Genomic DNA, 25,854 nt, shown 5'->3' with positions numbered 1-25,854 from the left:
ACTAATTTTTTTTTTTTCTATTTCCTTTCTGCTACCTTCCAGGTTTATGACAGGCCACAGAAACATTCTGCTCTGCACTATGATTCGGGCCTTCAACAAGACTTCACCAGTGACACCTTAAAATCAAAGCACCAGCAAAAAAGTAGCAACCAGCACCATCTTGACTGGTCAGCGAGCCCCGATACCGGATCCGCTTCTCAAAGTTGTTTCATCAACACAGAACCCAGCAGGGAAGCAGTTAGTGCCACCAAGGTCTCTGCTCTGGAGCCAGGAGTTCCCTTCAGCAAATCCCAGGCCAAAAAGTCCTGCAGCAGCAGCAGCACATGGGGGCAGCTGTCAGTCAGTAGTAAAGAGCTTGGTATTTGCAGTGCAGTCCCGTCACCCAGCGGCATCAGCGTGGCCGCCCAGCCGAGCAGTGCCTCCGACTGCAGTGGGCTTTTGCCTCTTGGGGATCCAGAGGGAGGTGTGCAGCTGGAGGCCCCTGACCAGCCCGCTGGAAGTACGAAGAAGAAGTCCAACAAAAAGGACTTGATAAGTCAGACCATCCAAACCACGGACATGGAGTGGGTGAAGAGTGCCCAGAAAGCATTTGACAGCAAATCCCATGACAGCATGGAAGGGAAAAAGGAGTCTTACTCGATGGACAGCATGTTGGATACATCACCCTCAAAGCAGAATCCCATTTCTGCCAGCAGTTGTGAAAGTGACACCAGTCATGTACGAATTACTATCCCAATAAAGTCTCCGACGACAGATGCGTCTGGCCACAAAAGGAAAAAAAGGCAATCCATGAAATCTTCTATAGAGAAAACTATCCAGGAGAAAAGTCTGCCTTCTGTACTTACTATGAGCAGTGAAATAGCAAACAGGACTAGCTCTCAATCAGAGGCAAGTAAGAAAGATCTTCGAGCCTCAAAGCCAGGGAAAGTGATAGAAAACGAGTCCCCATTAGTATCTATTGACAGCAGTGTGTTCACTGACAAAGCTTCCCCCAACAGTGCCGCCAGAGTCAGAAAACCTCTAGCAGTGACATCCACTCTCCTGCCCACCGACCTTTCCACAGCTGGCAAATTGTCTGAAGTCCAGCACCCCAAACACGCAGCTAAGCGGCGATGGACCTGCAGCAAACCTAAATCTATCCTTCGGGAGACCTCCATGACAGCATCTGAGAAGCTGATGGTGGAGCCTCCCTCAGCCTATCCCATCACACCATCCAGCCCTCTGTACACCAATACAGACAGTCTTACTGTGATCACGCCTGTCAAGAAAAAAAGAGGACGACCAAAGAAACAGCCTTTGCTCACTGTTGAAACCATTCACGAGGGAACCTCCACCAGCCCAGTGAGTCCAATCAATCGTGAATTTCCAGGAACAAAGAAAAGGAAGAGGAGAAGGAATCTGGCCAAGTTGGCCCAGATGGTCCCAGGAGAGGACAAGTCCATCAGTGAACTTAAGTTTCACAAAAAGGTCGGGAAGCTTGGAGTCTTGGATAAGAAGACCATCAAGACCATTAATAAAATGAAAACTCTTAAGAGGAAGAATATTCTCAATCAGATCTTGTCCTCCTGCTCCAGCAGCATAGCTCTGAAAGCAAAAGTCCAGCCACCATCTAGTGCTGGGCCAACCACCATTGATGCCAGACTAGGGAAGCAGATCAATGTTAGCAAGAGGGGGACTATCTACATTGGTAAAAAACGAGGCAGAAAGCCAAGGGCAGAGCTGCAGACTCAGCCAGAAGAACCTAAGACAGCCATCAAGCACTCAAGGCCTGTTTCCAGCCAGCCAGAAAACCCAGCAGTGCCTTCCAACCTGCAGTCACTTGTGGCATCGTCACCAGCAGCTATTCATCCGCTTTCGACACAGGTAGTGGGGACTAACGGCAACCTTAGCCCTGCAAGCACTGAAACAAATTTTTCAGAGTTAAAAACTATGCCAAATCTTCAACCTATCAGTGCTCTTCCTACAAAAACCCAGAAAGGAATGCACAGTGGAACTTGGAAGCTGTCTCCACCCAGGCTAATGGCTAATTCACCTTCCCACCTCTGTGAAATAGGTTCTCTGAAAGAAGTCACGCTGTCGCCAGTGAGCGAGTCTCACAGTGAGGAAACCATCCCGAGCGACAGTGGGATAGGTACAGACAACAACAGCACCTCTGACCAGGCCGAGAAAAGCTCAGAATCCCGCCGGAGATACTCCTTTGATTTCTGCACCCTGGACAATCCAGAGGCTATCCCATCTGACACCAGCACAAAGAACAGGCATGGTCACCGGCAGAAGCATCTCATTGTGGATAACTTTCTCTCTCATGAGAGTATTAAAAAGCCAAAGCACAAGAGGAAAAGGAAAAGCCTGCAGAACAGAGATGACCTCCAGTTTCTGGCAGACCTTGAGGAACTCATCAATAAGTTCCAAGTGTTCAGGATTTCCCATAGAAGCTATACATTTTATCATGAAAATCCATATCCCAGCATCTTCAGGATTAATTTTGATCACTACTACCCTGTGCCATATATCCAGTATGACCCATTGCTCTATCTTCGCAGGACCTCTGACATGAAGTCTAAGAAGAAGCGTGGTAGACCTGCCAAAACCAATGACACCATGACAAAGGTGCCTTTTTTACAAGGGTTCGGTTACCCTATTCCCAGTGGGAGTTACTATGCACCCTATGGAATGCCTTACACATCAATGCCTATGATGAATCTTGGTTACTACGGTCAGTACCCAGCTCCTTTGTACCTGTCTCACACGCTCGGAGCGGCTTCCCCATTTATGAGACCTACCGTGCCCCCACCCCAGTTCCATGCAAGCTCTCACATGAAGATGTCCACCACTGCCAAACACAAAGCGAAACACGGAGTGCACCTACAAACCCCTGTGGGAATGGGCCTTGGAGACATGCAGTCCCCTTTAGCTCCTCCAAAGGTTGGAGGGACGAGCCTTTCAAGTGGCCGACTTCACAAAAGGAAACACAAACATAAGCACAAGCATAAGGATGAGCGGATACTGGGGACACATGAAGATCTGAGTGGTCTCTTCGCCAGCAAGTCCACTGGCTTCTCCAGCCATGCCATGAATGAAAGGCTGAGTGGCTCAGACAAAGACCTCTCCTTGCTCAACGAGAAAAGCAAGCATAAGGAGAAGCAGAAGCACCAGCATTGTGAAACCGGGCACAAAGGCTCAAAGAGTAACTTTGAAGTGGATACACTGTCTACATTATCACTTTCTGATACCCAGCAGTGGTCACAGAGTAAAGATAAAAACGACTCAAGCAGTGATCCCATTGACTCTTGCACAAAGAGATACTCTGGTAATACTGAGAGTAATGGAAGGTCAGAGTCCCTGGACATGTTTGGTGAAATGAATTCCTCAAGTGAGAAGCGGGACAATGATGCAAGTGGGAATAAAAGAAGAAGCTTTGAAGGGTTTGGAACTTACAGGGAAAAGGACATTCAGCCCTTCAGGACAAATAAGAAGGACAGAAGTACTTACGATTCTTCAGCCTCTTCAGGTAAGCTCTGCTTTATTCTATTTTACCTTACTGCATGTAAATTTCTGTGCTGAATGAAGAGGAACTCGTCATTTACAGCAAATATATTTATGAGTCAATAACTTCTCTGGGTTTTTGTAACTGACTGCTATTCTTCGTCCAAACCTTGGGGACGTCAACAGGGAAGTTGGCCACATCTTAAGCCCAAAAATTTAAAACTCTTTGAGATGTTACACAGCAGTTTGATAAATATTTGTCCTGCCTTCAGCTGTCTCTCATAGCTTGTTGTGCTTCCTCCAAAAGTCTCACCATTGCATTCTGCAACAACATTGGCAAGTTAGGCACCTGTTGGCAAGGTAGACATTTCTCTGATTGGTGTCTAATGTCTACCACATTAGACACCATGTGGTAGTTGCTGTCCAGCCTTTGGGAGAAGAGCAGACAGTCTCAGCTCTGGCCTATAAAATGATCAAAACCCATTTGTTGATAGGACAGACCAGACACGTGGGAAGTTGTGAATCTCTCCCATGACAGGTGTAGTGTACTACTGATCCAGAGGAACCCATCACGCTGATGGCTGGACTGAATACATGGAGATCTGGGTACAATCCTAGTGTAAATCTGTCACATCCAGTCAGCAGGTGTCATGTAAAGTAATTATGTGAGCATTGAGTGGCTGTGGGAAGGGACTGGTGTCATGGAAACAATAAACCCTCACCAATTGACTCTGAAGAGTTTTAGGTCTCATGACTTGGAAATATAAGCTGGGTAGATGAAGAGGGAGGACATCTGTTCCTCTCCTGCAGAGGGGGAAAAAAGGGAATCTGAATCTTGTCTGAGAGACTGAATTGTACTTTACAATGGGGAGCTGCTTTTGTGATGACACAGAGGCAGGTGTTTTGCTACAATATAAATGAATTTAGCTTGGGAGCCAGCCCAGTGCTCCTGCACCATCAGATATTTATCACAAAGCAGATTTCACACTTGGTTCTGGAAAAGGGCGAGCTTTACTGAACCAATCAGTGGTGGATGAGATTCTGAAGTGCTAAAAAAGAGCTTCAAAGAAAAGTAGTTCATAGCCTTCAAAATGAAAAGAGAATCAACTGAGAACACGGGGAGCAGAGAATTTGTATAACCTGCCAATGTAAGGCTCTAAAGTTTTTTATTGACTTGTAACTGATCAAGTTCCAGCGACTGCTCGTGCTCAAGCCACCTAGATATATCCATTTCTTTCACTGAGACCAGGATCTGGACTGTGATAGTGAAAAGCAGTCTGAAATGAGAGATCACACCATGAAAACATTTTCATTCATAATATCGTATTATATTAGATCAGTTGAGACACCCAAAAATGACACATCCAAAAATACTGGAAAAGAGACTGAAATCAGTCTCTGAGCATCAGAGTTTCTACGTGCCTGACAAAGAACAAAAATATTCTCCACCAAGTGCTGCAGTGGCTGTTTCATTAAGGACAATGCACAATTGCATTGTGTCCTAGCAGAGAGGATTAAAAGTCTTCAAGATGTTTAACATGTCTATTTCTTAATTTTTTTTAATGGAAGTTCACAGTTTTCACAGTCTGATAACAGTTGGATCTATAGCCTTTTTGCTTTTTGAGCAGAAGATGCTTGCTAAACCTGTACTTTCCAATTTAATGTATTTTACTTAGGCATAGAAAATTCTCTGTCAAAATTCTCAGCACTGTTGAACTTAAATGAGTTACCAAAGTAGAGGCATGACCCCCGGCAGGCTGACTTGAAAATAGACTTAGTAAAGAAAAAGTCCATTTCATGTTATTTTCCTTCAGTTTGTTCCCCGTGATGATAGAAGTGTAAAAAGGATGGGTAAATCTTGCAGTAGGAGCTCCATTAGATTTGCTGTTTAAACTTTTTAAACCGGTCCTCATTTAAACTAAAATTATTGTTTTTCTTTATTTTTTCCTTTTCGTGATTACAGCTGCACATCATTCCCCATGACCCAATCCATCAGGTCTCAGATTATTAATTTGTTTCTTCATTGTCATGCCATTACTTAGATGGAAAAATCATCAGCAGTTAGCTAAGCAGAGCCAGATAACCAGAGCCTTACCTTGTACTACAAGGAAAAGTACTAAAACTAAACAGCTCTGCCAAGAAAGGCCTGGAGCCAAGGCTGCTCATTAAAGCCTATGAACATCTGTCTGCTTCTAAGTGCCTAAGATCTCAGTGCAGCTTTATTTCCTCTCTGCATTTGACCTTCACTGGGATTCCCAACAGAGGTCCGCACTTGAGTCTAGCCATAACTATTAACCAGTTCCCACAGAGAGGGGATTACACTTTTCCGTGATAACCTTGACCTTCTTTCTCCTAATTCACCTTGCATTTCCCTGAGGTGGTTAAAAAGTGATTGACTAATCAGAAAAATAAAAGGTAAAAGAAAAAAGAAAGCCCTGTGAGAACATATATGTCTGTCCCAGGAGGCGACTTCCTGATTGCTCTTTCCTTTCTGTGTTTGTCATCTTTCACTGCGTAAAAATAATATATAACAGAGATAAGAGGAGACATCCTGAATATTCAGATGAAAGCTGAAAATAGATTTATATCACAATTTCAGTGTTATCTTTACTGCACGGGCATCTCGGTATGCTCAGTAGTGCCATTTGCAACTTCATTGCCTGTTGCTGGAGATGAAATATGGAGCAAAACCTATCCACAGTCAGTAGATGTATCTGTGATAAGAGGGATGAGAGAACCATTTAGTGTTCTTTGGTGTTTGGGCATTGTGGTTTGTTTCAGTGTAGTGTGCAGATGCAGGTACAAACACTGTATTGCTGTTATTTTTGTGTTTTTATCTGTGTTGTAACAGCACTTAGCCATCTCTGAGAAATTTGGAGTTCCCTGGTGATATGTAGTGGTCTTGTATATGGCAGAAAACAGTGCTGTAGTACAGCCTTAAAGCCTATGTACAATTTTCTGTCTAGAAAGATATGGGATGTGAGGGGAAAGTTGTCCCTCTTACTTTTTGGAGAAGTAGATTGCCATCCTGGCACAAGAAATGTGCCTGGCACAGGTTGCCCGGAGAGAATTTATGGATGGCCCATCCCTGGAAGTTTTCAGGGCCAGGCTGGATTGGGGTTTGAGTAACCTGGTCTGGTGGAAGGTGTCCCTGCTCAATGCAGGAGGGTTGGAATTAGGTGACCCTTAAAGGTCCCTTCCAACCAAACAATTCCATGATTCTGTGATTTGATGTAGAAATCTGTGCCAAGAGTGAAGTGTCACATTGAAGAGTGCCACCAGCCATCTTGGTTGGTCAGACCAAAAGTCCACTCCCTGTCCTGCACCTGCTTGGACTATCACTGGGCATTCATTAGGGGAGACCTTGAGAACTTTGACTCAGTTTACATCTCTTGGAACCTCTTGGGGTTAAACACACCATGTCAATGCATAGGCAGTGCACTGCCTGTTTCTCCACTATTGTTCTGGAGAACCTGGAGTCCTTTCTATAAGTACTAGTTAATAACTCTTCTCACCTTCCTTTCCACCCACTCCCCAAGACCTGTTACATCCTGCTGTCTTTTTCTGAAATTGCTGGTTTTGCCAAATTTCTTGTTCTTGCTCATCCACCTCTCCTGCGTTTAGAAAGACAAATTAATCAAAACTGATTAAACAGCTTTTCTGTTTAGCTGAAGACTATTCCAGTGGCATTAGCCTGGCCTACAGGCAAGGATACAACAGAAAGTGTTTCAGATTCTGCCTTGCCACAGTCGTGATGTCACTTGGGCACCTCCTAAACTGAACTTTCAAGTTGCGTGCACCAAGCATTGGCTCAGTTGACTCCCTCCTTCCACACCCACAGCCAGAGGTATATCTCATGCATTTACAAAATGTTTTTAGAGTCCCTCTAGCACTCTGTGACCCGAGGCACTATGCACAGATGGATGGCTGAGGCTTTCATCTGCATTCTATGAGTTACTAAAGCTCCAGGTGAGGGACCCAGGGAGAGGTCACAGATTGGTGCCACAGCTGGGCTGGGGAGACTGAGATTAGAGCTTTGTTTTCATTAAAGAGGTCCTTATGGCAAACTCCACATCTCCTTGTCGTTTGTCTGCTTGTTTCACCTTCACACGTGGTGCTAGAGAAGAGACTTTCATTGCTGATGAGCAATCTCAATGCCATAGATCATGCCTTGGAAAAAAAAAAAAAAGCGGGATTCGTTAGCTCTTCGCTATTTCCTTGGGTGAAATAATGAGGAAGAGCACATTTAACATTTTAAGGTGCATAGATAAGATGGCAATTTGTATGTGCAACCTGTCAGATTATGTCCTAGTTACAATCACTGCGGACCAGGATGTAGCTGGGGGTGAAGCAGAGGTCGAGAGTCACTATATGCAGGACAGCATTTCTGCTTTTCTTTCTAGTGAGACTAATCAAGGTCTGTGCTACTTTGTTCTCACAGTATTTATGCCTCTTGATTTTTTTAAATGATGATTATATAAGCAAAGACTGCCTTGCTTGCATACTGGGCATCATGGCTCAAAGATCAGCTAAGTCGTCCATTGGTTTCATCAGATACAGCACAGATACAGATCCACAGTAAATTCACAGGAAAATTAAGTTAATCATATGCAGCTATTAGGAAGGCAGTAACCATCAGTCTCTGAATGCTGGATAGTTTGCATGACAAACATGCTTTACAAATTAATGCTTAACTTACCTACAAGCTCCCCCCCCCGCATGCCTTCCCCCCTCCATGTCCATCAGTGCTACAAGCTGATTTTTTCTGATTTAATCTTTCCTCCTCAGCTGGTTTGTATGGTGCTGGTTTTACCCTTGGAAGGATCAGTATCAGCTTTAGATGGAGGGTGGGCATCACTCAGTGAGTAGTGTGTGCCCTGTGACTATTGAGGGAGAAGAGAGCCATACATATTAAATGGACAAATAAATGTATGTTGTATTCTTTGAAAGGCATTTTACAACATCTTTATCTTAAAATTGTCCTTATTCCTGTTATAAAGCCCTGCATGATGAAAAGCCCTGGTGATGAAACCATCCAAAAGTGAGAGTTGGTGGAGCACTGAAGGGAAGGAGAAGTGACAATCAAATGAATGAAGAGCATTCATCTGATGTCAGTACAAACACATGTATAAATAGCCCAGCTCTGCTGAGGAGTGTCATTTATACAGGAGAGATTTCTTCCCCGACAAAACTCCCCTCCATGGCTCAGTTTCCTGCTGGAATGGGCCGTTGCTACATAACACTGAATAAATCTCTGGTTCATCCTCTCTCAGAAGTTGAAGCCTTAGTGTGACTTAAAAGAGGACTCTCTATAAGAAAAAACAAATATGGTGAAAAATTGGCAAAGCCACCATGGTTTTTTTTCTGGATTGAGTGTGAGGTTTTTTTGGTGTTTCTTTTAAGAAACAGCACATGCAGTTCTGGACTATTATCATGAGACCTTGGTCAGTCAGAGTTTTACATTGAGAAAGGATCAGTATTTCAATAGTGGGTGAGCATATTTGTTTTTCTGGATGCATATGGAATATGTAGGCAAATAGGGTTGCCCAATTGCCTTATTAATTAAACTTTGCTGGTATTTTGTATAACTAATATAATTATTAATTAATATAATTAATAAATTTTCACAAATAATTTATTTTTTTACATAGACCTGGAATCACAAAGTTAGTTCATTATTCTGCAGTAAACACATTATTTCAATAGCAGGGGAAACAGTAGTCCCACACTGCTGAACCCACTGTTGTGAGTCCCTCATGACAAGAAGGACATTGAGATGCTGGAGTGTGTCAAGGGAAGGGAATGGAGCTGGGGAAAGGTCTGGAGCAGCAGAAGCAGCTGAAGAAGCTGGGGGGCCTCATCCTGGAGAAAAGGAGGCTTAGGGGGGACCTTCTGGCTCTCTGCAATTCCCTGACAGGAGGGTGGAGCCAGGTGAGGTTGAGCTCTGCTCCCAGGGAACAAGAGATAAGAGAAGAGGAAATGGCTTCAAGTTTGCTCCAGGGCAGGTATAGATTGGATATTAAGGAAAATTTCTTCATTGAAAATGTTGTCAAGCGTTAATACAGGCTGCTTGGGGAAGTGGTGGACACATTGTCCCTGGAAGTGTTCAAAAAATTTATAGATGTGGTGCTTGGAGACATGACTTAGTTGTAGGCCTTGTCAGTGCTGGGGGAATGATTGGACTTGATCTTAAAGGTCTTCACCAGCCTTAATAATTCTGTGATTCTCTGAACAGTATGTGTGATGAACATTTTCTCATCTGACTAGCTTAGAGACATAAAATGAATGTCCATGCTGGCTGGGTATTGCATGGATGCAGCTCTAAATACTCAAACAAGGGAGGAGAAATGAACATCAGGTGATGAATGAAGCTGAATAGATATCAAGTGAAACCCACATATAAATCACCTGGCTTTCTTCAGTAGTGGCATTTCACTCAACAGGACCTGTGTTTCATGTGGCATCATGTGCACAGATTCAGAGACAGACTGATGCAGGGTCTAGGATCTGGAGACCCATATCCCATATCACAGTTTTCTCATGTTACTGCAGAAAAATGTCTAAATTGCAGTAAACCTCAGTGTGTGACTGGGTAAAGGAGATAAAAGCAGTTTCCTGCCACAGAGAACTGTAGTGAGCTCTGACACTCACTGGTGCCCAGTGAATGCAGGGTAGGAGCCATGGTAGTGCTTGAAGCAGATGGGAGAAGAGCCAGATACAAACTTCACTGACTGAGGATGCATAGAGTATTAGTCACCCCTTCTTTCCCCAACTCTGCCTCTGCTGTGGTTTCTGGGCCACTCCAGGCTCCTGCATAGCTTCCAGCAGCTGAAAAACCTTTTCCAGCCCCGGCGTTAGCAGGGTGTTGTTCCTTCCACCTGTGTCCTGTGGTGAGGGACAAGCACTGTGCAGTTACAGGGTGAAGTGTTTGTGCCATCTGGCCCATAAAAGTTACAGTCGGAGCTTTACATAACACCATTATTTGTAAATACAGTTGCATTAATCAAAACAGCTGTTTGGGCCCCTGAATGTTTAGGACTGCAAACCGAATCTACTGAAATGAGTTCCAAAAGCATTATCTGGCCCCTTTAGGATAAACGTCCTTCTGGTTTTCCAAGGCATATGCTGAAAATGATGGGGAAAGTGAGTCAATGTTTTCCTTGGAAGTGTTTTGACTCAGGCAATTGAAATACAGTGAGTTTTGTTGTTGTTGTTGTTTTAATGCTACCTCTTGATTTACTGTGCTGCTTCCAGTGTTTGCACTGACCAAGGAGAGAAGAAATGAGGGAAGCTGGAGTGGGAAAGGAAGCTGGACTATTTATCACCCGACCAAACTTTTATTTCCTCTCTTAATGATTGTATGTTTATTGCGCTGCCTGAGGCTCAGTACAAAGTCTTTTGAACTGGCGATGAATTAATCAAATTAAATGCTGTGACCCTTTTGCTTTTTAGGGAGTGTTACAAGCCTCCCTACACTCTGCCTAATTTCTGCCTCTTACTTTGCTCTCTGTCCAACAGTCAGGCAGTTCTTACTTTGCAGCTTGGCGTCTCCCAGCTATTTATCTTCGCTCTCTCTGGCCAATGCCAGAATGGCTTGTTTGAAGTTTTTATTCAGACCACTGCTGGTTCATGAAGTTGTGCAGATTCCACGTTGGGTGTGCAGCAGCTTCACGTCAGACACAATTGGCCTCTGCTGGGCTCTTGGCTTTAAAAGGCAATAAAGAATCATGGCTGTATTCTCATCTCAGCCTGGCACAGATCAAGCATCTCCCAATTGAAACTGGTGAGGTTGGCTTCTGGAGTGAAGTATTTATTGAGGCAAAAAGAGTGTGGGGCTGGGAAGTTCTGTCCATGGCTTCAGTGAGGGCACAGCAGAGTCCTTGTGGCTGTGTTCAACCTGCCAGTGCTGAAAACAGCCTTGATTCAGCATTTTTAAGATTTTCTCATCTTAGAGAAAGTCATTCCATTAAGATTTCGATGGTGTGCAGCTTGGATACTTGTGTAAGTGGCAGTTTAAGAACAGTTAGAGGGAAAAGTGTGTGCTATAGCTCTGGGCTATACACAGTACAATTTCTTGCTCAAAGGCACTGATAATTTATGTGCAAGGCAAGAGGACTGTTCAGATGCATGGAGGAAGTAAAACAAAGCAGAGGCTGCATCCTCGCTGTAAACCTGCTGATCCATGAGACTCAAAGCTGGAAGAGCTGAGCTCAAGATATCTGTCAGTGAGAGGGACCATAATGCACTCCGAGCAACCTGTGTCCTGTCCTACTCAACTGTAAAAGTGGGAGTTGGGGTCTGTGACCTCCAGAGCATGATCTGAGGCTGCTCCTCTGTTTCCAGAGCCTTCCAGGACTTTTATATTCATGTGTCACAGCAAGAGAAAACTTAAAGAGCTCAGTCTGAATGATTGCAATAATGATGTTGAACAACAAAAGGAGTAAGAACGTCCTGTTTTAAGGTCTTACCAAGAAGGAAGTCTGAATAATTCCCCTATAGAACAAGGGCTGAGGGGAGGAGTGGGAAAGGAAAGCTTTGACTGTCCATGCAGGAGTTTTTACACAATCTCAATGACTTGAAAAGACCCTAGGACTCATAATAGGAATCATCAGTGATTTGTCCTTGAAAACATGCACCTGGGCATGGTTCCCCTTGGCTTTTGCAGCTGCACTGAGCCTGATCAAGCTTTCACCTAGCACAGAGCTGATTTCAGGAGGCTTCGAGTGTATGTGCAATGCAGAGTTAACTGTCAAGCAAGGGCAAGACTAGATGGCTCAAAGGGATTTGCTAATGAGCTATCAAGCTGTGGGTCACTAGTTGAAATTTAATCTGCAAGAACAGTGACAGAAAATCAAATCAAAGTGCTGACGTCAGAGTGATGCTGGAGCAGCAGCCAAAGCGTTGCTGGTGCCTTATGCAGCACACACAGGCAGCTTAAACAAACTGGGAGCAAACTGTGAGGTGCTTGTCTGGTTGATCCGGGTTGCAAAATACAGCTCAGCCAATTTGTGTTACACCTATCAGTAACTCACTTATCTTAGCATGGTTGCTTGTGAATGACAACAGCATATCTTCTCAGAGAATCTGACCCAAGCTGAGCCTTATATAGAACTGAAAACAGAGTTGTGCAGATATCTAGGTAGAGTTTGCTCAGCAGTGTCACGGAATGTGAATCAGCAACGTACCACAAAGCTCAGTAGCTTGTGGTTCTGCTGATGGAGGTTTTTTTTTCGTCATTAGGTCCCTCATTGAGGCCAGTAGTGATAACTTTCCCATTCCCAGGCTCCTGAGGCAACAGAGAGCACAGAGTTGCCATTTCAGCTCTGTTTTTGGCCTTCCCTGCCTCCAGTGTAGGCAGGGAAGGGAGCAATAGTCAGTATTGTTTTTTGTGCCAGCTATGATTAGTTGGCATAAAAAGCACTTAAGTAAGTTTACACAGCCTTTTGAGTTGCTTGGTTTGCTTGGAAAAGGAAACAAAAAAATCCCTGGATTCCTCCAGGGTCTCTTTGCTGCCTGAAGTTTATTCTGCACCAGTAGAAACTTGGGCTTATCCCAGAACTGGGATGAAGTTAGTTGCAGAAAGTTTATCATTCAGATATTTATTTAATTTTATTAAAAAAAAAAAAAGTCTGGAAGGCCAACAAGTTAAAAAATAGTTAAACTCCAGATTCACGAAGATTTCCTGTTTTGCTTCTTAACAAAACCTCAAAACCACTTTGAACGAGTTTCCCACCTCAGCTGAGGGTGGAGCTGTGCACACCCCACACGTGGCCTCCAGAAGTGCACCCAAGGCAAATAGCACACCTCCTCTGGCACGGTGGGGCCGAGTTTACTGTCAATATGTGTGCCTGTGCATGGCTGCCCAGAGGAGCTTCTGACTCAGCCAAGCACACTGGAAAAACCTTAACTTTCCTATTTCCAGCAGAGCATGCTGAACAGCAGGGATGTGTCAGGCAAAAGCTGGAGGCAGTTGATGAAGGGCTGCCTCTCCGAGATGCTGGGCAGATATCGGCTGTTGTCAGTACACTGTTGTAATTTCATTGATTTGATCTAGTGAGACAACATCTCAGTAAATAAGAAGAGCAGTGAAATATATTGCACTGAAATTAATGGTTGTTGCCTGATCTCCTCTTAAATGAATTTGCTGCAATCTGAAGCAATGCCTGCATTTTGCAAACCCAGCATTCCTTGGCTCCTACACTGCATCATGACATTACTTTAGGCGGTGAGGAAGATGTTATTTGTGATATAGTAATGTAGCTAGATGCCTGGGAACTCTGGATGGAGTTATGGCATTTGGGTGTGTAATTCTGAGTAACAATAAGCAGTGCTTAACATTTCCTCCCACATGAGAAGCGTACCCATTAAAAGTTTAGCCAAGTCAGCTGTGCAAGTTCTTGCACAAAAAGACAAACTGCCAAAGCACTAATAGGAGCCACTCTTATGTTAAAGAGTGGGTACAGCATGCATTAACTCAAATTCTCCTTCTCTCCTGCTAGTCGAGAGAGAGTCTTGCTGAGATCAAAGGAACCCCTAGCAGGTAAAAATGGTAATAAATCAGGCTCAAGCCCAAGTTCAGAACTCCTGAGTCTTTTTCTCAGCTCTGTTTCTGAGATGCTGCATAGCTTGAAGAAGTCAGTGGATGTGATTTAGACCATCCACAGGTCAACTTAAGTCCCTGTGAGAATGAATGGGATGTGTCTAAGTCCCAGGGAATGTCTCAGCCTGCTTCAACTGAAGCGGAACCTACATCCAGGAGAAACAGAGTATTATATATAAATCTGGACAGTGTGCCTTAGACCTAGGAGTAACTTAAACAGATAAGCATATGGTTTCATTTGTGTGCAGTGATTGACAGCCTGTGGCAGTCCATCATGACTCACAAGTGGGTGAGAAGCTGCTAATATCTCCCAAGGTGTGGAAAAGAGCTTCATTAAGTCACAGTTTGACCAAACCCACCAGTTTCAGGTGACAGTAAGCTAGCACAGAACACCTCAGCAGGAGAAACCTGGGGCGTGTTCATGCTCTTTTTGTGGGCCAAAGCAGAAGGAGAGCCTGTGCCTCTGAACTGCTTGCTGCAGACTGGTTTGTGTTCACACAACCGAAAGCTGAGAGCATATGGAGTGGGCAGAGCAATCCACACTGCACAGCACTTGATCCTGATCTCCACTGGCCAACATCTCCCTGTAGACCTGGTGTAAAATCCTAATTCTGAGCTTTTTTTTTTTTTTTTTAACTAATACAGATGCCAAAATAGGGGCTTTTCTGCAGCCATCTGTTGCTCTGGGGAGCGACAGGAGGGATATTGGGGTTTGGGACTTCAGGCTAACATTGCAGCATTGCACCAGGTAAAGAGCCAAAGTTGTGCATGTCCATGTTGTGCCTGGAGCACAGCCTGGAGCACAGCCTGGAGCACACAGGTCATCTTAGCCATGCCCAGCTTTCCTCTCAGATGGAACAAATGGCTTCCTGATGGCCAGTTAATGACTGGAGAGTGTGGAAGACCTGGATACCAGGATACAGGAGAGGGACAGGTCAGTTTGGCAGTGTGGAAACACCCAGGCATTCCTAAGTGGCAGCTAAACCTGGGGCACGAGGGAACGCCTGTTCCCTGGCCTAACTTGATTCATGCCATATATCTGACAGAGCTCTAAAATAGCACCTTACAAACAAAAGACCTCCCCATCTACTGGGTTAATATCTCTGGCTTCTGCATCTTGCACTGCTGATTATTGAGTAGTTGACCTCAGTGCCTCCAATCCAGCCTTACCTGCCACCTGGAATAGTCCAGGCAATGGGAAGTGCTGGGGCCAGACCTCCTTGGGCTAGACAGCCTAGATCTTTACTTTTCTATTTTCAGGATAAGTGCTCAAACCATTAACACCTTGTGCTTCCTCCTCCCACTTATCCCACAACCCAGGTGCTTCCCCTTCAGAGGGGAATTTATATTTTGATTCCAACGTAAGCAGGTTTGTGCACTGTTGAGCCTTGAATTAAGCAATTGCCCAGGCACACTTGTGAGAATAATATTTCCCAGTGCTTATGCCTGAGTGACTGCATGTAACCACACTAAATCATTCCATGAAGGACCTGCAGCCCACCATTCAGCTGGTGGAGAAACGTGTGAACATCACTTGGGTGCTACTTCAGAGGCATCCGTCCCTGCATTGCCTGGATGGTTTGCGTAGGCACCTGCCCTAAGTGATTTGAATCATTCTGCTGGAGCCAAGCACCTATTTTATTTCAGATGTTGCAATAAATAAATTGAGTGCCTAAAGCAGGCAGTCTCAATCTGGCCTTTAGGGTCTCCGCGTTCAGCGGCTAATACAATGATATAATAGGCCTTGCCCAACTCATAGAGCTGTTGCAAGATTTTAATTAATTAATACTGGTAAGGCTTTGAAATGGAGGGAATGAAATGAGATCTATAAACTAGGTGTGTTATTATGAGTTGACGGCGCTTTCTACCTCACTTTCACACCATACCTGAGCAGAGCGCAGGGCGGCTGCATCCTCTGATTCATGGTGAATCATGAAAAAGCTTACTTAAAATGTGGATGGTATTGATTATTTTTGATATATTGATATGTTTAACACTAGTTAAAATGTTACAGGGAAGAAGCACTACTTCTCACTCCATGAGTATTGGGCCAAAGTGCTGGCACCTCTCCCCTTTATTTAAGTCTCAGTATTAAACCATCAATGCTGGAGTCCTCAGTCAACTTGCACTCGGTGTCTAAGCAAGATGTGCCAGAAGGTAGATGGAGATGTGAGAGTCCTACTAGGATTTGCAATTACTTCCCAGTGACAGTGTTGGCTAGCACGGGTTCTCATCTTCAGCATTGTAGAACCCCATGTAGCTTTTGTTCTTCCATGTCTCCAGTATGCTGGATGTTAATTATAACCCTGCAGTTTCACTGGTGGGCCGGACACCCAGGAGAAGTTCGTATCCCTGAAGTCCTCCTTGTGCCTAGAATCAGACTGGCACACAAAATTCCTTGGACTAAGTTCCCTGGTAGGTCACGCCATTTCACCAAATTACAAAATACCTCATTAGGTTCCTAGTCAGGTTTAATTTCTTCTATATGTAAATTCTTAATGAAAAAAGAGTATAAACTTACTCACCAAGCACTTTGCCTCCACTGCAGTGTGAAACACAGGTAAAGGCTACAGGGTAAAGGCAGGAAGGGGAGCATCTGCTGCTAGGCTGTGTAACTCCAGTTGATGTCACCAAACACCCAAGGGATGCTGCCATTCTGCTAGTTATCAGGAAGAGATGGCCTCAGGAGGAGGTGGATGGATGGCCATCCAGATAGCTGGAGTGATCCTATCAGCCAGTCTCCTGCACCAAGGACACCTCTTTGCATTTGCATGACGTGGAACTAGCAGATTTTGTTGTTTCTGACAATGTGCATGAGGAATCCTGGCATTACCACCTGGCCCTCATGCACTCGTCCTGGTAGTGGTCCATCCACTAAATCAGACCCAATAAATGACCCTTTTGTATTGACCATTCCCATAGAAGGATACTCATTTTTCTAAACCTTTGTTGGAAAAGCATCATTCTTTCTGTTATTATCCCAAAGAACCTGTGGATGCCCCATCATTGGAAGTGTTCAAGGACAGGTTGGATGGGGCTTGGAGCAACCTGAGATAGTGGAAGGTGTCCCTGCTAATGGCAGGGTGTTGGAACAAGATGAGCTTTAAGGTGCCATCCTACCAAAGCCATTCTATGATTCTATGATTATTATCCTTCTGTCTTATGCCCTTATCAAAGTAGAATTTACATTTGTCCCCAGGGGCAATTTCTAGTTCAGAGGAAAAGAGATGCCTTGAGCATCAAGCAAAATTTTAAAATTCCCTGGCAGCCAATGGAATCTCAGGTAAACTGGCCACTTTGGGTCAATTCAGACAGGAGTGGATGTCACAAGAGACTGTCTCTCAGTGATGAGAGTGGAGTTTGTGCCCTTCTTACATATGCTATTAAGTGTTAAATATTTTGCCTAATTTGTACTTAGTGCTTTTCAGCAGTAAATATCAGACTAGTTTTACAAGAGAGGTCGATGTCTTTACCCTCATTTCACGGATGGATAAACTGAGGTACAGGGAGATCTAATGCCAGAAGGTCAGTATCAGAGTGAGAAACAGCTAATTGCAACAGACTTAAATGCATCATTGTGTGTGAGTGTCATAATTCTTATTCATAATAATTATTATTGCACCATCAACCACAAAGTTATGCAGAGATACCAAAGACAGAAATAGACCAGTACTGACTTCTTCTCTACAGATGGGGATGTGTTCTTCAGAGGCTTTTTCCCCCCAAGAAATGATAAATGACTTAAAGAAGAGCAGGTGCCATTTCTCCACCTGAGTGACTACGCCCAGAGGCAATAGAAGTAATTTTTAGGATATGATTTCCCTCCTATTTACATCAAGCTAGTAGCAGTACTTATTTTAACACAATTGCCAAGAGACTTTATTTTTAGATCTTGTCAGCGTAGTATCATTCTGTAATTCTTGCTTTGTTCAAAAAAAGTGAAGACATTTCAATGGGAAGATGAAATTCACTGGAAGAATTATTGCTGCCTCACAAGTGTATACTGATAGCCTAAGAAAGCAGTGATCTTCTCTTTCCCATAATGAGAAACGCTTCAAATATATAAAGCATCCCTAATATTTTACTTCAGAAGAAAAAATCACAAGGTGGGTTACCTTTCAGTGGGAATATCATAGATTTTCCAGCTCTTAAGGTGTTCCTCTGGGAGTCTTGTTTCATCCAAATGACATTGTTCTCTCGATGACGATCACACTCCTATAGGAAAATTTGTCATTGGGGCATAATATTGCTTTGAAAGGTCCTAGAAAACAATACGAAATTGAATAGGGAGAAAAAAAAAGAAGAAAAAAATAAATAGAAGCAGAAGATGCAGTTTGTTAAATTCACACAAATAAGAAAAATCCAGTTACCATGAAGACTGATCAGCCACATGTATTTCTGTAAGCATATGTCAACTTGATGTACTACACTTCTCTGTTTTATTTAATTACCATCTTCCGAAGAACCCAATAATTGCTTTACTGCATCTACCTCATTGGGTATCCCATCCAAAGAATGTGGAAGAGAAGGTATGTAGAAGGAATAAAAAGGGAAATGTGTCTGTGGAAGACATCTTTTCCTCCTTCCCCTGATTAAGAGGTTGGCTATTGTCCTTGTGAATCACTTTTTATATCCCTTCTGCTTCTCTCCCAGCATAATAGTGAATGCTCTTACCATCTACACTTTGGAAAATCATGGGGTATTTTTTGTCTTCATAGTACTTTTGATGAATCCTTCCACCGGAAGCGAAAATTGAAATGTGACCATTCTATTAGGAGCAAAAAACATGAAGGATGAGAGCCCTCATGAAAACCAACTCCAGAGTAATAGCAATGATTCATAAAATATGAGGCTCAGCAGAGAAAAAACCATGGGCAGGGCTAAAATTTCAATAAGAATGCATCCTGATTTATACTAAGCTAAGCCTGGAGAAAGAACCTTTATATTGCCTGAACGCCTTCAGCTCTGGGTATTACCAAAGGAGATGAAATTTACAAACAAAATTAATTTATTTGTTAATGCTCTGTTACCTCTGAGGAAGAGCGACAATTGTGTAGTAGTGTTCTTAAATCCCACACACATTTTAGGGATTGGAAGACTGTGGCTAGCATTATAACAAGTATTTGGAATTGCTCTAAATGCCATTTTTTGCCTTCCAAATTTAGGTTTTTCTAACTAGAATTTTATATATATATACACCTATATATCTATATATATAATATATATATTTATATTAAAAAATAGATTTTCCAGGCTGACTGCCAAGAAACCCATAAGAACCATCTAACAATGTGCAACTTATGAGTGCCTTTTTTCAGCAATAAATGATATTTTTCAGGCTGCAGAATGACAATGTTGCATCCCTTGGGATTTTTTTTTCTTTTTGGCAGGGCTATTATATTGCACAAGGACAATATATTTATTTGGACTTTTAATTTAAGTCTTAGAATAGACCTTTGGTGTCTAGGGGAAGTCATGACAGTGAAAAAGATTCCTCTCTGAAAAACAATATTCCATTTTTAACTTTAATGTCTGGCCAAATTTTGAATGATATCTTGAGGCTCTGTCATGAAGATATTTGTGGATCACCTACTAAAGACAGCTATTAAGGTGGGTTTGATATTTTAGAGGTCTTGAAGAAATCATATTGGCCAAACCTCTTGATGGCAATATTGTCACCAGTCTTCATCTTAAATTTCATCACTTAATAGTTATGTAGATCAAGATCCCATTCCCTTAGCCATACTATAAGTGATGCTACCAGGTTTGAACAAATGGATTAATAGCTCACCATCTACTCCACTGGATTTTCACTTGTCTGTAGATTTTGTCGGTGGAACTACACTGCTTACTTCCATTTATTCTACCTTGTTTCCTCTGAAATAGGAGATTGTTGGGTTTAAAAGGAGAAGAAACCAGAAGATGTCTACATGTTACAGTCCCATTTTTCATGAGAATTTTTTGATGTCACAAAAAACAATGTGTATCCACGGAGCTTTACACAACCTAATTAATGACCAGTTGACACTGTGCCTCTAATTGTCCCCAACTGGAAGCAAAAATGCTGCCTGTGAGCCAAAGCTGATTAATGCTATTCGTTGATGAATTTTCTTTTTTTTAAAAAGGAGCCAAGAGAGAGCCACAACAGCCCTGAACTTTCGCAAGGACTGCCTCTGCTTTAGGGGAATTTTGATTTTTCCTGCTGTTTTGTTTGTTTTAAAAAAATGGTGATGTCTAATCTTCAGGAACGTACCTCATCATCCAACCCACAAACTGCTGGCAGAATAATAAACCTACACAGAACGTACTGTTAGATGCCTTTTTTTTTTTTTTTTTAAACTTCTTCCTTTCAGAGTTATAAATCACAGCTTTTTTGCTTTTGCAAACTGAAGTATAGGCTTTGCACTGGATAGTTGGCACTGTTTTTTTCTGGCCAAATGTTCCGTGCTGTTCCAAAGAAACTGTGGACACTGAGTTGGCTATAGTTTGTCATTGAACCCGTTTGCAAGAACTCAGTCTTCAGAGGCCTCCAAGAAAAAAATATACATAGTTATTTATTAAGTTGCAGTTTAACTCTTTTGTGTGCTGAATCGCAGGTAGTAATTCCATTTTGGCTTTTGTTTTCATTTTTTTTCTATCTGACTTTCAGGCACTGTTTGCCTCTTCTAGTTTACATGGATGCCATCATCCTGCCATATAGGTGCAAAAATCGTATACATTTCTGATTACCTTACGTAGCCTGGAAGCAAATTAGTTCTTTTGCTTGTTGGTTGCAAGACTAAGTTTCAAATTACTGTTATTTACTAAATATACTTCCCATTATATTTCCAGAATTGTTCTCAGCTACATATTTGCCTTTGTGTCTTTGTAATGTAGTAGAGAAAAGGCACTATTCATGCAGCTTTTGCTACTAAGTTGTCCACAATGGATTTCTAAACAGTATGGAAGGGAATACTAAATTCTAAATAGTATGGAATAGGAATGCAACGTGGTCTCTCTCCTTGAAACAGTTTCTGGTTTTGTCTGTCAAATACAGCTTAAAATTTTGATCAGCTGGATGTTCAGCAAGGAATAAATGACAGTTATTGGTGTGTAAAACATTGCAGGTCTTGTGTTAATCTTGGACTTTCCCCTCCAGCGCCCTTGAACTGCTTTCTTCTGCAGTGCTTCCTTTCTATTGATGTGATGCCATCTTTGGTACTCTAACAAAGGGCTATATAAATGTTTGGAACCCAGAACAGATGTTTTTGGGCAGCTTTCATTCGGTTTGCCAAGTTCAGGCATAAAACAAGATCCTGACCGCTTGTGGTTGCTGTAGATGGGATGATTTTTTCAAAGGAAGAGTAAGCGTGCTGGGCTCAATGACTTCCTGTCTTCTGGCATCCTACCACATGTCTTCTTTACTATACCATAATGTTTCCCAAGTTTGCTTTTGTTTCATTCTCATAATTGGCTTTGTATATCCACTGACTGATCTGATTTTCCTATCAAGACAAGGCTGTTCACTCCAGATTTTCACTAGTGTAACTGAGAGGAAAATTTGGTCCGTATGCTCTGTAATAAGATATATCATCACTGTCAATATTTTTCTTCTTCCCATCACTCCCCTGCCATATGGCAACTTCACAGGAAAGAACTGAACCGCATATGTTCTAAGTAGAACTTCTTCGTTCCCTGCAAAATCGAGGTTGGTTTTAATACCATTCAGATTAAAAAGTGGAGGAAGTCCTTTATCCTTTAGCCTGGGATTTTCACCTAACTTTAGCCACCCAAAAGCTAGGCAACCAGTAGAAACTAGTCATCTGAGCTCCTCCTTTAGTCACTGGAGGAAGGAAGCAACTTTGAGAGGGGGCTTCATCACATCCTAAGAGTTGGGGGAAAATTTTATTGTCATGAACATGAGTGCAAATTTCTTCAATATCAGCTGGTCTTAATGGTGTTGAACCGATGAATGGAGCTGCAGGCCCAAAGGCATCTGCCCATCTGTGCTGGTGGTTGGAACTGGGACAGGAGATGATTTTTCTGAGCTGCTGTTGGCCTGCTCTCGGGTGTGTTTGGGCTTGTGGTTGGTAGCTCTCTCAAATAACACCTGAGCATGACTCAGTGGGCATCGTGAGCCAGGGATGGTTTTCAGTCAGCAAGACACAGATGAGGTGACCCTGTTTTCAAGTAGGAACTTTTGTCCTAGTAAGATAAGCCACGCCATCTGCTTGCACTCAGGGTCAGCGTGTGCTGGCCCATTTTACTTAGTGATGTAGATATAGCCAAAGAAGTGTAGGCAGAAAAAAAAAATATAGGAAAATGAAAGATGAACTTGAGGGATTTTCTTTCACGTTGTCTGAAACTGGGTCTTGTGTGCAAGTAGCAATCCAACAAACAAGAGCCACTGTTAGTGAGACCCTCCTCGTTTTAAAATTTTAAAGACATTTCTTGCCTATGTTGGCGCTAGAAAGTGAGTGACAGTGATTAGGGAAAACAGTATTTGTAAGGAAAGATTTTCAGCACCCACTATACTTAAATGACTTTCTAAAACCAGTCACCTCACCTCTTGAAGCCATCATTTGGAAACTGATGCCCACAGGGTTTGCACCCTGTGTCACACAGATGTTTCTGAAAGTCTTCTGAGCTTCTGCCTGATGGATTTTAAGACCTGGGAGAACTCTGCCTTAAAAACACTCACCATTCACCACAGAGAACCCAGACCCAACAACAAACAGTGCAGAATGCTTCAGCCCTTCCAACCTCTGCTATGAGATCCAGGGACCATGAGATAAATTCAGATGAATAACCCCATTTCTAAGTTGCTTCCAGGGAGTGTGTGGGTGTTGCAGCCATTTAACTGCCAGGCTATTCATTTTTCTGTGCTAATAGTTTCCATGCTAGCTGACTGACCAATCTCCCTGATGTGTCGCATCAATTTTCTTATTAAATATGAAAATAATGAATGTTAGGAATGAACCTAGAAAGCTCCTCATCTCCCAGATTGGGTCTTGGTGCCAAGTGTCTGGCTGGCATCGTCTCCAGTATTCTGCAAACAACATCTGCATGAGCGTGCCGGTTGTGTAACTCGTGAAGTTAACGTAAGTGACTGCCGTGCTCTGCTGAGCAGTGCTGATTAGAGCTGTGCTGCCAGAGGGAGGCTTTGCAGCATGTGGGATACACAGGGATGCCGTGCCTTTCCCAGGAAAGGAAAGAGGTGCCGGAGACAGGACTACATAATTTACCGGAATAACTCTAGGAAGGTTTCTCTTTCATCCTCCCCCACCCTCCGGATTTCTTTGGTCACAGATGTGATTAATGATGCATCTCTGCTGAAATGATCACTGCTGTGATGAGCAGAAAAAGAGTGATTTGGAAGCACTGACCCGCCCCAGTAGCTGCCTTGGAGGCTGACCTGGAGAGGGACAATGTGATGGAGATGGGGTATTTTGGAGGATGCATATGAAACCCCAATTCCTGGCTGACAGCACACCTTGCTGCTGATCTGGACAGCTCTGACAAGTTCAAGAACATCTCTGCCAATGAAAGAAAAGTCCAAGGTGCTTCTCCTCCAGCCCATGAAACTTGATGCTCTACAGGAAGGCAGTGCAGGCAGCAGGCTGGAGCCCTGTGACTCAAGTGCCATTAGTTCTCTGGAACATCATGTCACTGCCTAGGAGGAAAGACTTGAATATTAGAGCTGTAAAGAGAATTACATTTTATTTCCTTCCCTCTCAGGACAAGTGTATGCTGTCAACCTTTTTAGCAGAGGCTAGACCCATTTTTCCTGTCCTTCACCCCAGTTTCGTGCAGTTGATTTAAAATTATTTTAAAGCAGCACACGACAGTTCATTTTTGTAAAAAGAAAGAGGTTTTGCGTTTATCATGACAAAATTTTCTTAAGTTCATTTTTTCAAATGCATATAAAATTATTATTTTATATGTAAATAATTATTATCAAAACCAGGACACGTCAGTAAACTACTTCTAGACAGGTACTTGGAACGTCCTTGTTTGCTGTTTGTGTTAACCTTGGGCTGAAGACTGGCTCTTGTTCATTATCCAAAACTTTCCAAAGAAAACAGTAGGCAATGTGTAAATAACTAAACCACACACACGAAAATGACGCTGAAATATAATGTGATGGGTCAAAGTCTAGTTGGTTTAAGTCAGGTATTTACAGTAATCCTTCTTTACCCCACTTAAATGTCACGTAGGTAAGTCATGACAGCTCACCCACTGCCAGGAAAAGCTTGCATTATCCTTGAGGATGAATTCAGGACCTCAGGAAGCTACCAAGTCAAATGAAAAACAGAGACAACAGGCAATGGCTTAGCAGCTTAAGCCATATGCCTCAGATCAGTCTAGCCATAATTTCAAATTCCAGCAGGATCATTACCAAGTTAATGCAGATCTATTGAGTGCTTGGCCATTTACTACAGTCAGAACAAGTCCTTTGAGTTAAATCCTAAGAAATTAGATCCTTTGGGGGTTTAATGGCTATTAAAAATCACAGGATATTTTCATAAGGGGAGGAGTTTATTAATCTTCTGCCCATAACCAAATTAGTCCTTTCCTCCTGCAAATACATTGTCAGTTCCTTATTGCAAAAGGAAGATGGGAGAGGAAGGGAGATTAAAACTCTGCTTATGTGCTGTATCTTGCAAGAGCTCTACCACTGACAACACTGCAATGCAAAGGCACTGTGGATTTTTGCAATGGAAACCTCAGAATGTTGTTCTTGGAGCTTCTTAGGACAAGAGGGCACGATCTTAAGCTCTGCCAGGGGAGGTTCAGGGTGGATATTAGGGAAAAACTTTTTACAGAGGGTAATCAGACGTTGTAATGGGCTGCCCAGGGAGGTGATGGATTCACTGTCCCTGGAGGTTTTTAAGGTGAGACTGGATGTGGCATCAGTGCCACGGTCTGGGAGCCACAGCAATGTTGGATCAAGGGTTGGACGTGATGATCTCAAAGGTCTTTCCCAACCCAGTTGGTTCTATGATTCTGTGATTCTATGATTCTGTAGTAGTGGCTGGACTACAACCCTGAACACTTGCTCTGCATTTTTGATTAAGCACTGGGCACATCTTGCAAATTCAGTTCTCTGGATGTCCCAGGCCCTTGGCATTCCAATCCAACAGTGCCTGTGATGGAAAGTCTGGGCTGACCTGGCCTCTGGCAAGCAGGGAAGACTTTTGAGCATAAACACACATATACACCGTGGTTTGTATTATCATCATTAGCCCTCAGTAAAAAGGGCTGATCAGGGATCAAACCTCTCTGTAATCCAATTACAGAACAAAAGATAGAGGGTAAAGGTGGATGCAGGAACAGTGAGACTGCATTGGTCAGTTTGACAGGAAGGACACTGGTGTGATTGAAAGAGTTTGTAACTACTACTACAGAAATGGAAAGCTGGAAGGAAAACAGTGAGATAACACTGTGGGTGATCAGAGGAAAATGCATTGGAGTGTAAAAAATGCCATAGGAGATAGTACAGAAGTGTTTAATTTGAGAATTATATGGAAGGCTGATGGAAAACAGTGTGACAGATTAATCACAGACAGCAGCCATAATTTGTGTAGAGAATGAGAATATTATCCTACTGAAGGCTGAGAGAATTGGGTTTGTTCAGCCTGGAAAAGAGAAGACCTTGGAGTGACGTAATTGCAGCCTTCCAGTACCTGAAGGGAGCCCACAAGAAAGCTAAGGGGGGACTATTTACAATGTCCTGGAGTGCCAGGGCAAGGGGAATGGTTTCGAACTGACAGAGGGAAGGTTTACAT

At 43.0% G+C, this 25,854-nt stretch overlaps 1 protein-coding gene across 3 annotated transcripts in view; it reads left to right on the top strand.

Annotated features, from left to right (window-relative positions):
* Positions 1 to 25,854, top strand: part of SETBP1 (SET binding protein 1) — a 268,832-nt gene that overhangs the window by 184,776 nt on the left and 58,202 nt on the right. For all 3 annotated transcript variants that reach the window (XM_051803665.1, XM_051803666.1, XM_051803664.1), the window contains one exon: positions 43 to 3,511. In XM_051803665.1, coding sequence (XP_051659625.1) covers positions 43 to 3,511 — 3,469 coding nt within the window. The remainder of the gene's footprint in view (positions 1 to 42; positions 3,512 to 25,854) is intronic.

Source organism: Manacus candei, unplaced genomic scaffold, assembly GCF_025592945.1.
Source record: "Manacus candei isolate 608988 ecotype Guabito, Panama unplaced genomic scaffold, ASM2559294v1 h1tg000059l, whole genome shotgun sequence".
NCBI lineage: Eukaryota > Metazoa > Chordata > Aves > Passeriformes > Pipridae > Manacus > Manacus candei.
Note: the sequence above shows the minus strand (reverse complement) of the source record. Positions and strands in the feature narration are given on the sequence as shown.